Source organism: Scyliorhinus torazame, chromosome 7 (assembly GCF_047496885.1).
Source record: "Scyliorhinus torazame isolate Kashiwa2021f chromosome 7, sScyTor2.1, whole genome shotgun sequence".
In the NCBI taxonomy this organism is placed as follows: Eukaryota; Metazoa; Chordata; class Chondrichthyes; order Carcharhiniformes; family Scyliorhinidae; genus Scyliorhinus; species Scyliorhinus torazame.
The window spans coordinates 113,541,316-113,557,056 of record NC_092713.1 but is presented as its reverse complement, the minus strand read 5'-3'; the positions used below and the strand labels follow the sequence as shown (position 1 = coordinate 113,557,056).

At 46.0% G+C, this 15,741-nt stretch overlaps 1 protein-coding gene across 1 annotated transcript; it reads right to left on the bottom strand.

The window, feature by feature from the left end:
• Positions 1 to 501: 501 nt before the first annotated feature.
• dusp12 (dual specificity phosphatase 12) lies at positions 502 to 15,540 on the bottom strand. The gene is made up of 6 exons (XM_072511285.1): positions 15,259 to 15,540; positions 6,169 to 6,282; positions 5,946 to 6,064; positions 5,174 to 5,264; positions 3,842 to 4,022; positions 502 to 2,625 (listed from the first exon to the last, which is right to left on the bottom strand). Exons 1-6 carry the CDS (start codon positions 15,510 to 15,512, stop codon positions 2,464 to 2,466), a joined length of 921 nt encoding a protein of 306 aa, XP_072367386.1. The 5' UTR covers positions 15,513 to 15,540; the 3' UTR covers positions 502 to 2,463.
• Between the last annotated feature and the right edge of the window lie 201 nt (positions 15,541 to 15,741).

Genomic DNA, 15,741 nt, shown 5'->3' with positions numbered 1-15,741 from the left:
CCATCGTTAAGTTCCAAACTCATCAACCCTCTCTCCCTTGTGTTTTGATTGGAATCAGCACAAGTAATAGGAGTCAAATATAAAGGCTTAACACAAAACTAAGAAACACACACAAGCAAACAATAGTGAGACTGATAAGCTAAATAGTAACATATCACAGAAGAAATGTCAATCTTGGGAACAATTTACACATCTTCTTCATTAACATATGTCAGTAAAAACTAGTTGGTATAAACTTGTACTGTATAAAACTGTATTAAAAGTAATTTATGGGCAGCATGGTCGCGTTCGATCCTGGCCCCGGGTCACTGTCCGTGTGGAGTTTGCACATTCTCCCAGTGTCTGCGTGGGTCTCACCCGCACAGCCCAAAACGATGTGCAGGCTGGGTGGATTGGCCACGCTAAATTGCCCCTTAATTGGGGAAAAAAAAGAATTGGGTACTCTAAATTTATTTTTAAAAAGTAATTTATAAAACAAATTACAAGAACGTATACATGCCCTTCTTTAAGAATAAACCATTTATTGATGCAGACGTTTCAGGGCCCTGATCTTGAATGATTAAATTTATACAGTTCCATAAAATGCTCAGAGTATTTTAAAGAAGCATTCAGAAATGTGATGGAAACAGGATATACTTTTTAAATGGATTGTTCGTTATATATAGCACTCATTATGATCATGGTAAATCTTCCAGATTTCAACTAGCCGTTCTTTCACATCAATTATTGTCCTCGATCAGTAATGCTGTGTATTTACTGTGAATCAGAACACAGCACACTAACACACACAACCTGCTGCTAGAAAGTAAATTCAGTGACTTCTAAACCATTATAAGAGCCATGATCAATTCATAATCGTGGCACATTTTGCCATGTGAAATGCACTTCCCACTGAGACACCTTGGTGTCAAGTGTCAGCATTGGCTCAGTGGTAGCGGTTTTATGTCTGGGTCAGAAGGTTCAAGTGCAACTTCAACACATAATCCAAGCTGATACTTCAGTGCAGTGGAGGGAATGCCATCTTTCAGACACACTGTTAAATCAATCTCCTGTGTGCTTTCTCAAGTGATCTCAAGGCACTATTTCAAGAAGAGTAGTAGAATTCTCTCAGATGTTCTCACCCGATGTTCCTCAACCAACATCATTAAATTAGATTAACTGGTCATTATTTCATTGGAATCTAGGCAAATTGGCTGTTGCATTTTCTGACAACAGCATCAACACTTTGATAGTACTTCATTGGCTGTAGACTTTTGAAACATCTTGGGGGTTGGGAAAGGCACAATACAAGCCCAAGCTCTTTTGCTTATTTCTATCACAATGGTGGAAAGAGAAGAATGACTGCAAAATAATAATCATACGTCTTGATCATTATGTTAATAAGGAAGCTTTTGATATTTGCATGACTGTAGAGATGTATTAATCCAGATTTTGCAGTCAGCATCGTAGGAACAGCACTTGCCGTTCATCACAGCTGTCCACAGACTTTTCATGGGCTTTCAAGTGGCAACGTATATTACGGAGAGGCCATTCTGGTGCAGCACAACCAACAGGGGATCTGCATGTGAGAGGAGGGGAATCAGCGGCGCAGCTCTTCAACCAATCAAACTGAAGAATCCTCACTAAGACACAGAGAGTCTGAACCATAAAGTACACATGAGAAAATTATTAATTGATTGGAAACTGGTACAGAAAGAGAAATACTAATAGAAAGAAAGCTGGGATTAGGGAGGAAAAAAAGACAAAGAAAGTTTTTGAAAACTTTCTGCCGATAATTAAATCCTGAAGGAATGAGACTTTACATTCGTAAAATTAAAATGTTATTTTGATAGTACTTTGATAGTAACCAGAAAGGTTATTTTGATAGTACTTCAAAGCATACATTACAAATTCACTTTCACCTGTATTCCCCATTTTTCTGAAATATTTAATGGATAAGTAAAGCAACTTTATGCCCTTCCGTGGATTTAAACCATGAGTCTTCTGGCAAAGTACTGGTGTAATGCAGCAGGATAATTCGGACAGCAGCTTTCAGATTTCTGCAATTAACTGTTGACTTTGAATAGCCTCATTGTCATTTTTATTGCAAAATCTGGGCTATCATTGTTCTATGCAGTGCAGTTGTGAAACATCAAAAGTTCCACCTTTTCAGAAGCTTACCCATTGAACATTTTTCCAGGGCCTGCATCAAACGAAAGCTGCTTAAAAAATTTCAGTTTTTAATAATTTGAGATCTGTTTGATAAACTGCTTCACAGTACAATGGTACATACTTTGATAATTTTTAAAATAACACATGCACAGAATATATTAATCAGTCCAAGTAAATGCTACCATTTACCTTTCATATACCATGTGAACACAGCTTAGATTAAGAAGGAGTGATGGTAAAGGTCTTCTGCTTTACTAGTTGTTCAGACAGTCCAGATTTTCCCTTTTGACATCACTCAAATGCGTGCGTTATTCAACTACTAACATTTCTCACACTGGAGAATTTTAAATGTTTCATTTCATCCACACGATTCTTGTGAATCTGGAAGGCAGGAGTTACCCAACGAGCACAGGAACACTGATCACCATACCAGTTGAAAGATCCCAACTTAGATCTGCACTTTGGGCAAAGCAACTGAAAGAAACAAATTAAACGTTAAAAAAAATGCATAAAATAAATAATGTACATTTTATCCATAATTTCAAACTGAAAGAAACAGGTAATGCTTGACTGATGAGTCAGTCATTAGGAATGAAGGTTGATTTCTCTCTTTTTGACAAAAAGAATGGACAGAATTTCATTGCAAGGATGTCACTTTTGTCAGTCTTAGTAATCCAACATAATAATTTACTTCATAAAAACAGGAAATAAGATTTCCGAGGGAAGAAAACATTTCTAAAGTGACTCAATGATTTTGTCTCTTTCCTCCTTTCAGTCTCATACTCCAGTGACCTCTTTCAAACATGTCTGTTTCTCAAATCTTTATCCAATCTATCAGCTTTGAATTTACACATGAACATTTCTCCCAAATTCACTGGCCTACACCGGAAGAGTAGTGCCTAGGTTTTAAAATTCTCATCCTGGTTTTCAAATCCCTCTGTGTCCTCTATCTTTAAAATATCCGCCAAGATATTGTTGCTTCTCTTAATTCTAGCTTCTTGAACGTTTTGAACTTTAATTGCTCCAGCATTGGTGGTCGAGCCTTTAGGTACCAAAAGCCTAAGCTCTGAAATTCCTTCCCTCAACATCTCTTTCTCCCTTTAGGTTGTTCCTTAAAACCTACATCTTTGGCAAAGCTTTTGGTAATTTGCCTTAATGTCTCCTTATGTGGTTGGTGTCAAATTCAGCATTATAACACTCTGTGAAATGTGTTGGGATGTTTTATTCCATTAAAGGCACTGCATAGATACAAGTTGTTGTTGTTATTATTAATTAGCACAAGCAATCACAGTTTTTATTGCTTTACTTCAAGTCTGTATTTACCTAGCTTATGTGTAGGAAAATAGTTCTTAAAAGTTGATGAAGTTTGGTATTTCACAAGCATGTATTTATTTTTTATTCATCTAGGACTTTTTTATGTACCAAAATCTATCTCTGACCTGTAACTAGTGAATCTGCAATCCTGGTTTATTAATCGCAAGATGAAATGGAGGGGACAGAAAATAATCTACATTGTATATGGATCAAAATCAATTAAATTGAGTTTTAATACAGGAAATGCAGATTATGTTGTATTTCTTTTGGTTACCAACACTGTGAGACTTTAGCAGTCAACAATAAATAGGTGCCAATCTCACCTGAGCCTGTTAGAGCAAACAGATACAGTAATCCTTTTACTAGAGTAATTTACCTGGCCATCCAAAACACCAAGTAATGCAGGTTCCATCCACTGCACCGGTTCAATAAAATAGGATGTACATTTGGTCTGGTCCTCCTCTCTCAGGGTTTGTGTGAACCTCTTGTGAGCGAAGGCAATTGGTCCTGTTCCAGGTACATGATTCAAAATACTTGAGCCACGAAATAAAGAACGCCTGAAATTATATTTTTTTTTAAAAGAAGGGACTGTCTTAGGAATCTCTGCATTCTAGCATTCAGAATTTGTAACACACACAAGTGGATGACCACGAACAAGTTATAGAACAGTTCGACAAATGAAGAGTTCACAGGAGGGTATGAACTCTTAAGATTGTAGCTTAAGATGTAAATCCCCTTCCAAATCACAACATTTATATTGATAAGGTTAGACCAAGAGGAGCGGGAGGAGGCTTGTGTACAGAATAAATGGCACACGGATTTTGGGCCAAACGGCATGTTCCTGAACGGTGATTTAAGGAATTCCTACATAATTCAACATTCTTGTTATTCTATTTTCTAACCTACATAAAACAGTAATATTTAAATAGCAGTTGCTGGGGCCAGAAAGCTCTGGCAGCTCATGGAACAAGAGGGGGATGGGGAACTAGAAACACTAAACACTCAAAGTCACGAGTCATTGTAAATTGCTTTCCTCAGGGATTTGAATAACATTCCAAATAACTTTGCCTCTTCAACTCGTCCTTAAGGCAGTGCATGAGCAGCGAGTAATCAAAGTGACATAACTGACAGCACATTATATGAGAAGCCACAAAGGATAGTCAGTTCCTCTTGTTTTGATCATTGCCAAATAGTACTGAGAAGTCATGTCTTCAGGCACAGTTATAAGATATGAATCTAACATACCCTGACCATGGGCGAGATTCTCCGACCCCCCACCGGGTCGGAGAATCGCCGGGGGCTGGCGTGAATCCCGACCCCGCCGGTTGCCGAATTCTCCGGCACCATTCGGGTACACTGAGGGAGAATTCAGTATGTCCAATTCACGTAACAGCACATATTTCGGGACTTGTGGGAGGAAACTGGAGCACCCGGAGGAAACTCACGCAGACACAGGGAGAGAGAACGTGCAAACTCCGCACAGACAGTGACCCAAGCGAGAATCGAACCTGGGACCCTGACGTTGTGAATCAACAGTGCTAACCACTGTGCTACTGTGCAGCCCTACTGTGTCTAGCTACCTTGCATAGCTATCAGCTTTTTAGAATCAAGAGGAATGACCTTCTCAATTAGGGCTTAAGTTGAGCGTTCTGTTTCACTCATAAAATAAACAGATCACGGCATTGTCCACTAAACAAATTCTGCTCACCTACACTTTCTGCACCGGTAGAGAACATCATCTGTTTTCTCAAGACTCATGGGATCCAAAGCAAATAACTCCCGAGGTAAATTCTGCAGCTCTGAATAAAGGAAACAGGGGACAGGTAAGCAAATTATAGTTAAGATATTAATAGGCAGTAAGTTAGTTTAAAAACTCATGGGCCTTACATCAGAGATTGCAGACATTGCTAAAATAGAGTTTGAATGATGGGAAGGACAGCAAAAAGAGCCTGAAATGACTGCTTTCATGTCGTTCTCTTTTTAAACACTGTTGACACTATGTGATGTGTAACGGATTAGAGACTGAGAGATAGCGATAAACCACAAGAGGAAACTAAATCTTGAGAACGTATTTGGAATTTTTTTGAAGAATAAGGCATTCAGAAATTTGGACAGTTAAGGGGCCAGGCACTTCTAACCATGGGTGAGCTTTTAAAAAATTACTGTTTAATTAAAGGAATGAATGAATTAGATGTGCATATGTACAGTGGGAGCATTTATGGACACAACGCTAAACGTAAATGAAGTAGTAGTCATCATGGTTAAGAAATATCGGCTGTGAACTGCTCAGTGAAGTAAATGCTGACAGTTGAAACATGGAAAAAGAGCAAAAGGACAATTCCTCATCCAGCTACGACAGAGAGACAGGTTTTGGGTAAGGGAAAGATAAAACAGGAAATGTGACACATCCTAATTATGGGATGATGTGAATTTCTTTTCTTGCTCTTGCTAGCAGCCAGCCAGTAGAAGCAGCAGATTACCTGGGTACTTGTCGATGATTTTCTGCAGTCGATATTGTTTATAATCAGCACTCGTTAAATCTACTTTGCAGCCCATCACTTCATACAACTTCAGTTGTTTCACAAACCCATCATTTATCCTACAATACAGGTAATAGAAACATTTTTAAATGTTCTTTCCATTAAAGTGCACAACTAGTTCAAATAGTGGCACAGAATCAGAGGCAACTAAATAAAAACGTACTTGACATCCGGCTTAACAGCCTGGAGTTTATTATGCGCCTCTTCGAAAGTAAGGTCATCAGTTTTCATTATAAAAGCAGTTACTACAGCAGCACTTCTACTGACTCCTGCATGACTGATATTGAAGAAAAAAATATGCTTTACAATAAATGAAATAACATTGTTAATACAAATTACATTCCTTCCTAACAAAGACTATACAATGGGCAAAAGTTTGATTCTATGACTTCCGGTGGCGGCCATGGAGTGAGAAGTCGCTTATTTGGTAGTTCCCGCTCGCGGTGGACCTTTGGGGCCTCTTCCCCCACCTATAGGGGATTTGATCGGTAAAATTAGAGGCTGGTGAGGTAGAGGAGAGGATTCCCCCACCAGTTTATGGACCAGAAGTGGTCTGCAAAGGAGATATTGTTGGGCAAAGAAGGGGGTGGAGTCTGCAGCACAGGAAAACATGGCGGAGGCTCAGGGACTGGGATTGCTGGCCCAGTGGTCAACGGAGCAGCTGGTGGAGTTCCTTCAGGAGAGCTTCGCCAAGCAAAGTCAAGAGTACCTTGACCCGATTAAGATGGGGATTGACCGGGTGAGGCAAAGATTGGAACCCCAGGGACAGGCGATCCAGAAGATGGAAGCGGCGGTGGCTGAGCACGAGGACCCGGGATGGGGCTGATGAGGGACTACCAGAAAAGGCTGCAGGGGAAGATGGAGGATCTGGAGAACAGGTCATGCCTGAGGATCGTTGGCCTCCCAGAGGGCATCGAGGGATCGGACGCAGGGTCATATGTTCGAGAAACTGCTGGGGGAAGGTGCGTTTACTAGAGCCTTGGAGGTGAACAGGGCGCACAGAGCGCTTGCGAGGAAGCCGCGGATGAATGGGCCACCGAGGGCGATAGTGGTACGAATGCACCAGTTCCTGGACAAGGAACAAATCTCGAGATGGGCCAGGCAGACGAGGAGCTGTAAATGGGAAGATAACGAGCTGCGCATTTACCAGGACTTGGGTGCGGAACTGACCAAAAGAAGAGCGAGCTTCAATAAAGTTAAATCTGCCCTCTTCAAGAAGGGGGTGAAGTTCCGCATGTTGTACCCAGCTCATTTATGGGTCACTTACAAGGGTCAAGAACTTTATTTCGGATCACCGGATGAGGCGATGGACTTTGTTAAGGACAGGGGACTGACAGGTGATGGAAGAAATTGAACTTGGGGGCGAGTAATTCTGTGCCTACAAGAGTTTGGCTCAAGATGGGATTGGAACTTTATGGGAAAAACAAAATGTTAGGTAAAGCTTTGTGTGAAGAAATGTCAAGACAGGCCTTTACAGGCTTCTGATAGCAAGCTGAGAAATGTCAAGGTAGGCTATCAAAGGCTTCAGATAACAAGCCGTAATTGTTGTTTTAGTACCAGACAAATTGCAGACGGCCTTGGGAAGGGTTGCGCTAGGCTTGAAAATAATCATAAATTAGCTAAAAGGCACAGATGGAATGCGAGGGAGCTGCCCTCAGAAATGAGCCAGAAACTGTATAAGAACTGCTGTTAGATGTATTGGCTTTGGCTTGCTGGTGTAACTCTCAAGAGATACAGTGGTCTTAGCCCCAGCCGAGAAATGAACATATGTTAAAGTAACGAGGTGTTCGACTGATCATTTCATCCGGACTGGCTGCAAAAGAATCCTCACCTAGGCTGCTAAATTTATTTTCTTTTTGGGCTGTGTATGCAGTGCTTTTGTACCAAGTTTTGGGCCGTTGCTCAGTTTTGTTTGCGGGTTAACTTTGCTCTTGTTGGGGGATGGTGGGTGAAATTTTCTTCTTTTTGTTTGTTGGGGATTGTTATGTTTTGCACATGTATGTTTGAGCAGGGGGGGGGGATCAGTGGGGGGGGGGGGTAGGATGCTTGGCGCCATGGCCGGGGGCTACCAGGCTAGCTGGGTGGGCTAGATCACGGAAGCGCAGTGGGGGGCGAGCAGGTGACCAGTTTGATATGGGGGGTTAGGATTGTTGTTTTGCTAGTGGGGGGGGGGGCAGAGGAAAGGGGGTGGGAGGAAGGGAATTGTTCTGCTGACAGGGGAGGAACTGGCGCTGGGAGACAAATTGGAGGACGATGACGGTGGCCGCCCGAGGGCGGACCTGAGGAGGCGCGGGACGCGGGCTGGAGGCTGGCCTCAGAAGAGTGACGGTTGATCGGCTAGAGGGGTGAGGGGGGGGGCCCGACCAGGCTGGTCACATGGAATGCGAGAGGGCTGAATGGGCCGCATTTGAAGAGGTTGAAGGCGGACGTGGCAATGCTACAGAAGACACACCTGAGGGTAGTAGATCAGACTAGGCTGAGGAAGGGGTGGGTCGGCAGGCATTTCATTCGGGGCTAGACTCTTACACTAGGGGGGTTACGATCTTGATCAATAAGCGGGTGTCATTTGAGGAAGGGAGCATAGTGGTGGACTCAGGGGGTAGGTATGTCATGGTAAGTGGGAAGTTGGAGGGGATGTCGGTGGTGTTAGTGAATATTTAAGCACCAAATTGGGGTGACGTGGAGTTTGAGGCGGGTGTTGGGGAAGATTCCGGACCTGGACTCGCATAGGCTGATCATGGGTGGTGGGGGGGGGGGGGGGGGAGAGACGGACGACACTTTAATATGGTCATTGATCCGAAGTTGGATCGGTCGAGTTCAAGGACAGGGAGGGTGCCAGCTGCGGCGAAGGAGCTGAAGGAGTTTATGGAACAGATGGGGGGATAGATCCCTGGAGGTTCGGACGTCCAACAGCGAAGGAGTTTTCTTTTTTCTCCCATTTTCACAAAGTGTACTGCCGGATTGATTTTTTCATTTTGAACAGGGCTTTGCTGGCAGGGGTGGTACATGCTGAGTATTCGGTAATTGTTGTTTCAGACCATGCCCCACACTGGGTAGATTTACGGTGAGCAAGGAGGGGGGGTCAGCGCCCGCAATGGAGATTGGATGTAGGGCTGTTAGTGGATGAGGGGGGGGGTGCGGGCGGGTGAGGAAGGCCATCCTGAATTATTTGGAGATAAATGATACAGGGGAAGTTTCGGCAGCAACGGTACGGAAAGCGCCGAAGGCAGTGATTAGGGGGAGCTAATTTTGATCCGGGCTCATAGGAAGAAGGTGGAGCGGGCAGAGATGGATAGGCTGGTTAGGGAATTACTCCCAAGTGGACAGAAGGTATTCTGAAGCCCCGGAGGCGGGACTATTGAAGGAGCAGCAGAAGCTGCAGCTGGAGTTTGGTCTGATATCCACAGGGAAGGCGGTGGGGCAGTTGTGGAAGGCGAGGGGGGCGGTATACGAGTATGGTGAGAAGGCCAGTAGGATGTTAGCACACCAGCTAAGGAAAAGGGAGGCAGCCAGGGAGATAGGAAGAGTGAAGGACAGAGGGCGAACACGGTCTTGAACCAGCGGGGGTGAATGATGTGTTCAAGGAGTTTTACATTCGGCTGTATGAGTCGGTGCCCCCAGCTGGGGTGGAGGGGATGAGGCAGTTTATGAAAGGGTTGAAGTTTCCGAAGGTGGAGGGAGGGTGTTGGAGGGGCTGGGAGCCCCGATCGGAATTGTGGAAGTAGTAGAGGGATTGGAGGCCATGCAGTCGGGCAAGGCCCCGGACCAGACAGCTACCCAGTTGAAGTTTACAAGAGGTTTTCTGGGATGGTGGGCCTGCTGCTGGTGAGGGCATTTAATGAGGCTAGGGAGCAGGGCGTTCTGCCCCCAACAATGTCACAGATTTCGATTTCATTGATCCTGAAGCGGGAGAAGGACCCAGAACAATGTGGGTCATACAGACCAATCTCCCTACTGAATGTCGATGCTAAATTGCTGGCCAAAATTTTGGCCTGGAGGATAGAGGACTGTATTCCGGGGGTGATAGGGGAAGACCAGACGAGTTTGTTAAAGGCAGGCAGCTAACGGCCAATGTTAGAAGGCACCTGAACGTGATCATGATGCCCTCCGAGGGGTGGTTGTCGCTATAGACGTGGAGAAGGCCTTCGACCAGGTGGAATAGAATTATTTGTGGGAGGTCCTGGGATGGTTTGGGCAGGGCTTTGTTGACTGGGTTTCAGTTGCTGTACCAGGCACCGGTGGCGAGTGTGCGGATGAACTGGGTGAGTTTGGACTACTTTAGACTGCACCGGGGGACATCCGGGGGGGGGGGGGGGTGTGTGTGGAACACTGGGTCTCATTATATGCGGACGACCTACTCCTGCATATTTCTGGCCCGTCAGGGGGGGATGGGGGAGATTATGCGGTTCTTGGGGGAATTTGGCTGGTTCTTGGGGTACAAATTGAATATGGGTAAAAGTGAGGTTTTTGTGATCCAGGCGAGGGGGCAGGAGAGGATGCTGGGGGCGTTGCTGTTTAAAGTGGTGGGAGGGTGTTTCCGTTATTTGGGAATTCAGGTAGCACGGGGATGGGAGCAGTTACATAAATTAAATCTGGCCCGGTTAGTTGAGCAAATGAAGGAGGACTCTCAGAGGTGGGATATGCTCCCATTGTCACTGGCGGGGAGGGTAGACCGTAAAAATGACGGTCCTCCAGAGATTTATGTTTGTTTTCCAGTGCCTCCCTATTTTTATACCAAAGGCCTTTTTAAGCGGGTGAATAGGGTGATATCTGGATTTGTGTGGGCGGGTAAAACCCCGTGAGTAAGTAAAGTACTGTTGGAACAGAACCGGGGGGGGGGCTGGCACTGCCGAACTTTAGGAACTGCTACTGGGCGGCAAATATAGCCATGATTGGGAAGTGGGGGAGGGGTCAGTGTGGGAGCGGTCTCATGTAAGGGCACAAGTTTGGGGGCATTGGTAACAACTCCTCTGCCGTTCTCGCCGGCACAGTACTCCACCAGCCCAGTGGTAGTGGCGGCCCTGAGAGTTTAGGGACAGTGGCGGAAGTATATGGGAGTGGAAGATGCATCGGTGTGGGCTCCAATTTGTGGTAATCACCGGTTTGTCCAGGGAGGATGGATGGGGGGTTTCGGAGGTGGCGGAGAGGAGGGGTTGAGAGGCTGGGGATCTGTTTATTGATGGGAGCTTTCCCTGTTTTTAGGACAAGTTTGAATTGCCGGGAGGGAATGGGTTTCGGTATCTGCAGGTAAGGGATTTTGTGCCAAGGCAGGTTTCGACCTTCCCGCTTCTACCGCTGCAGGGGTACAGGACAGGGTAGTTTCTAGAATGGGGGTGGGGTGGGGGAGAGAAGGTATCGGAAACCTATAAAGAATTTATTGGGTGGGAGGAAACCCAGATAGGCGAGATAAAACATAAATGGGAAGATGAGCTGGGTGAGGAGTTAGAGGCGGGTCTGTGGGAGGATGCTCTGAGCAGAGTCAACACATCCTTATCATGTGCCAGGCTCCGCCTGATACAATTCAAGGTGGTTCACCGGGCACACATGACGGTGGTCCGGATGAGCAGGTTTTTTGGGGTAGAGGACAAGTGTGGGCGATGTGCAGGAGGGCCTGCAAACCATGTCCACATGTTTTGGGCATGTCCGAAGCTCAGGGGATTCTGGCAGGGGTTTGCGAATGTCACGTCCACGGTGCTAAAAACAAGGGTGGCGCCGAGTCCAGAGGTGGCGGTTTTGGGAGTGTCGGGAGTCCAGGGGGCGAGAGGCTGAAGTTTTGGCCTTTGCCTCTTTGGTAGCCCGGAGATGGATCTTATTGGCATGGAGGGACTCGAAGCCCCTGAAATCAGGGATATGGGTCAGTGACATGGCTGGGATTCTCAGACTTGAGAAAATTAAGTTCGCTCTGAGAGGATCAAAGTTAAGGTTTGTTCGGAGGTGGCAGCCGTTTATCGACTTCTTCGAAGAAAACTAAACTGTCAGCAGATTCAATAGGGAGTAAGAGGGGTAGGGGGAGTTCGGCTATTTTGTGTTAGATTAGGCGGGAGCAGTGGGAGATGGAGGGATGTGTTACACACTGAACTATGTTTACATTTGTATTTGTATCTTTTATTGTTATAAAACCACAAATGCCTTAATAAAATGTGTAAAAAAAAAAAAGTTTGATTCTACTCTTAAATTGCTGCATCTGACGAATACAAAATACGGTCAAACTGGGAGCAGCCCATCAGAAAGAGAAAATGCTGGAAATACCCAAGAGGGTCATGGAGCATCTGTGGAGAAACTTAATGTTTCAGAGATGAAAGGTCGTTGTCCTGAAATATGTAATTCTGTTTCTGCCTCCAACAATACTGTAATACTGTAAACGATACTTAGTAATTCCAGCATTTTCTGTTTTTGTTTCAGATTTCCAGCAGCTGTTCTGTGCTATTTTGATCAGAGTTGAGCAGCCAGTAGAATCTGATTCCTGGCTTCCCTCATCTACTAGACCAATCATTTTGCACCACTGAACTCTGGTTTCAACTAATATACAATAAAACATTGTTTCTCTTCCCCTGGTGTTAAATGACAATTGGCAGATACTCCAGAGTTCCCACAATGAGGTCTGAAGTGCATGTGAAAAAGTACAATACCAACATCCAAATAAACAGTGTGTTGTATTATCTAGGGAATGTATAGATAAAAGGACTATTAGCAGACTGTATAACAAGATAACATCTCCATTATTTTGTATATGAAATTCCTGGTAGAGAATCGGAGCAAGGATTATTATAGATTATCATGAAATTTACAGTGCAGAAGGAGGCCATTCGGCCCATCGAGTCTGCACCGGCTCTTGGAAAGAGCACCCTACCCAAACACACACCTCCACTCTATCCCCATAACCCAGTAACCCCACCCAACACTAAAGGCAATTTATCATGGCCAATCCACCTAACCTGCACATCTTTCGACTGTGGGAGGAAACCGGAGCACCCGGAGGAAACCCACGCACACACGGGGAGGATGTGCAGACTCCGCACAGTGGAAGATAGGCTGTAAATTGCCACAAAAAAAGGGTCAACTAAGAGCACGGAAAGCAATTGAAGGCCTCTAACCTATGACAATCAGTCTCTGCTCTTTTCCTTTTAATTATTTTCCAATACATAACAGCTCTGCTAATTAATGAGGAAGAATCTTGGTTTTGGTTTGCAGTCTGATCTTGAGGGCTTTTAAAAATGTTAAAGGCATTGTGACTTTCAGTAGCCTGTGCTGGACGTCAGGTGAACTGGAACCATTAATGCATGGGGTAGTATATTGTTCATCATAAATCCAAACTGTGTTTCTGTGAACAAACCACGGTAACCACCATTTATTATTTGTAACATGCATTATCCATTTTAAGAAATTGTGAATTTAGTTTTTTATTTTAATTCATAGATTCACAGCAATTCTGCTCGTTAATATAATGTCACAGACCCTTAAAAGAGGGGGGGGGGGGGGAGAGAGAAGTGTGGACAGAAAGTCCCAGGGTTCGGGCAGGGGAGAGAGTCCAAGCATTGAGTGGGGGGGGGGGGGCAGGAGTTCAACCAGGTTTTTCTCTGTCAAGTATTCCCTGGGTCATGATCTAGGCAAGAATACCAGAACTGTCTGAAATCTCCAACCTTAACTGAAAGTTGGCGACTTTTTTGGAGGATTTCAGGGAGTGGGGGAATTTTCTAGCACAAGATAAAACATCCCATGCAATTCCTACAGAGACTGTGGGCGGGATTCTCCGGTTGCCGACGCCGAAATCGCGTTCAGTGCTCGGCCGGAGAATACCCGATTCCGACCGAATTGGGGGGCTCCGCTTTCGCGATGCGCCATCCCCGCCAAAGCAGGCCTCAGGACATTGCCGGAGGCCTGCCCCCCCCCTGATACTCTGCCACCGACCAGCCGGGTTCCAGGTGGCGTTGGTCGCATGTGGTCTCACCCATTGGGAACTCGGTGTGGCGGCTGCAGACTCAGTCCAGTGCCACCGCAGTCGGGGGAGGGACTCTCTGTGGGCAGGGGGAGACATTATTTGGGGCTGGGTAGCGCTGTGGGGGGGGGGGGGGGGCAGTGGTCTGGGGCACGCTAGCCAGCCGAAGGGGGGCACTATTTTGCAGGCCAGGTCCGCGAGCGCAGCCGCTGCAGGCCGCCCAATGTGTGCTAGCGCGGCCACGGACCCGTCAATTCTCCGGGGCATATCAGCAGCTAGAGCCGGGTGCTCTATTCTGCCGTCCTGCTAGCCCCCAGCAAAACGAGGAATCAATGGCTGGTTTCTGCCATTTTTTCTGGCGTACAACGCCACCATTCCCATGCTGGTGTGGGGACATAGGGCTGGATTCTCTGATTCTGGGGCTATGTGTTAGGACTTCCAAGTGGTCCTACAGCAAATCGTCCAGAGCAAATCTGTTCTCCAAACATCTGGAGACTGAAAGATCCGAGTCATTGTATCAGTATAATGCAGTGACAGAACCAAAGCAATGACTGTACCAAAGCAATGGCAGTACCAATGACTGTACCAATGCAGAGGCAGTTACAATAGATGTACCAAAGCAGAGACTGTACCAATGCCTGTACTAATGCAGAGACTGTATCAATGCCTGTACCAAAGCAGAGACTGTACCAATGCCTGTACTAATGCAGACTGTACCAAGGCAGAGACTGTACCAATGCCTGTACTAATGCAGAGACTGTACCAATGCCTGTACCAAAGCAGAGACTGTACCAATGCCTACACTAATGCAGAGACTGTACCAAAGGAGAGACTGTACCAATGCCTACACTAATGCAGAGACTGTACCAATGCCTGTACTAATGCAGACTGTACCAAGGCAGAGACTGTACCAATGCCTGTACTAATGCAGACTGTACCGAGGCAGAGACTGTACCAATGACTGTACTAATGCAGAGACTGTACCAAAGGAGAGACTGTACCAATGCAGAGACTGTACCAAAGGGGAGACTGTACCAAAGGGGAGACTGTACCAAAGGGGAGACTGTACCAATGCCTACACTAATGCAGAGACTGTACCAAAGGAGAGACTGTACCAATGACTGTACTAATGCAGACTGTACCAAGGCAGAGACTGTACCAATGACTGTACTAATGCAGACTGTACCAAGGCAGAGACTGTACCAATGACTGTACTAATGCAGAGACTGTACCAAAGGAGAGACTGTACCAATGCAGAGACTGTACCAAAGGAGAGACTGTACCAATGCAGAGACTGTACCAAAGGAGAGACTGTACCAATTCACCAGCACTCCGGCACTGGCTTCAGCCAGCGCCTCCTGTATAAACCGCACGCAATCATCCAGAAAGCTCAGCAGGTCGGTGCACGGCTCATCCAGCGCCCGCACAAACATCGTCTGGCGGTCCCCAACAGGCGGGGGTTCCTGTGAATCCACGGTGAGGACATGGGAAATAGCGGAATCCGAGAGCCTCTCGACCTGGGCCAAATCAGCAGCGTCTCCAATGTAGAGACCGCTCCGCACCGGGAGCATGGCGATGGCGGCGATGACGGCGGCGGCGCCGTGGCGTCATACGCACTGTGACGTAACAGTGAACGCGAGCTTCACAGCAGGGGGGGCGGGGATATGGGGGATGGATATAAGGGGGAGGGGTGGATATGGGGGGGAGGGGATGTATATAGGCTATAAGGGGATGGATATTGGGGTGGATATGGGGGAGGGGGTGGATTTGGGGGAAGGGATTGGATATGGGGGAAGGGAT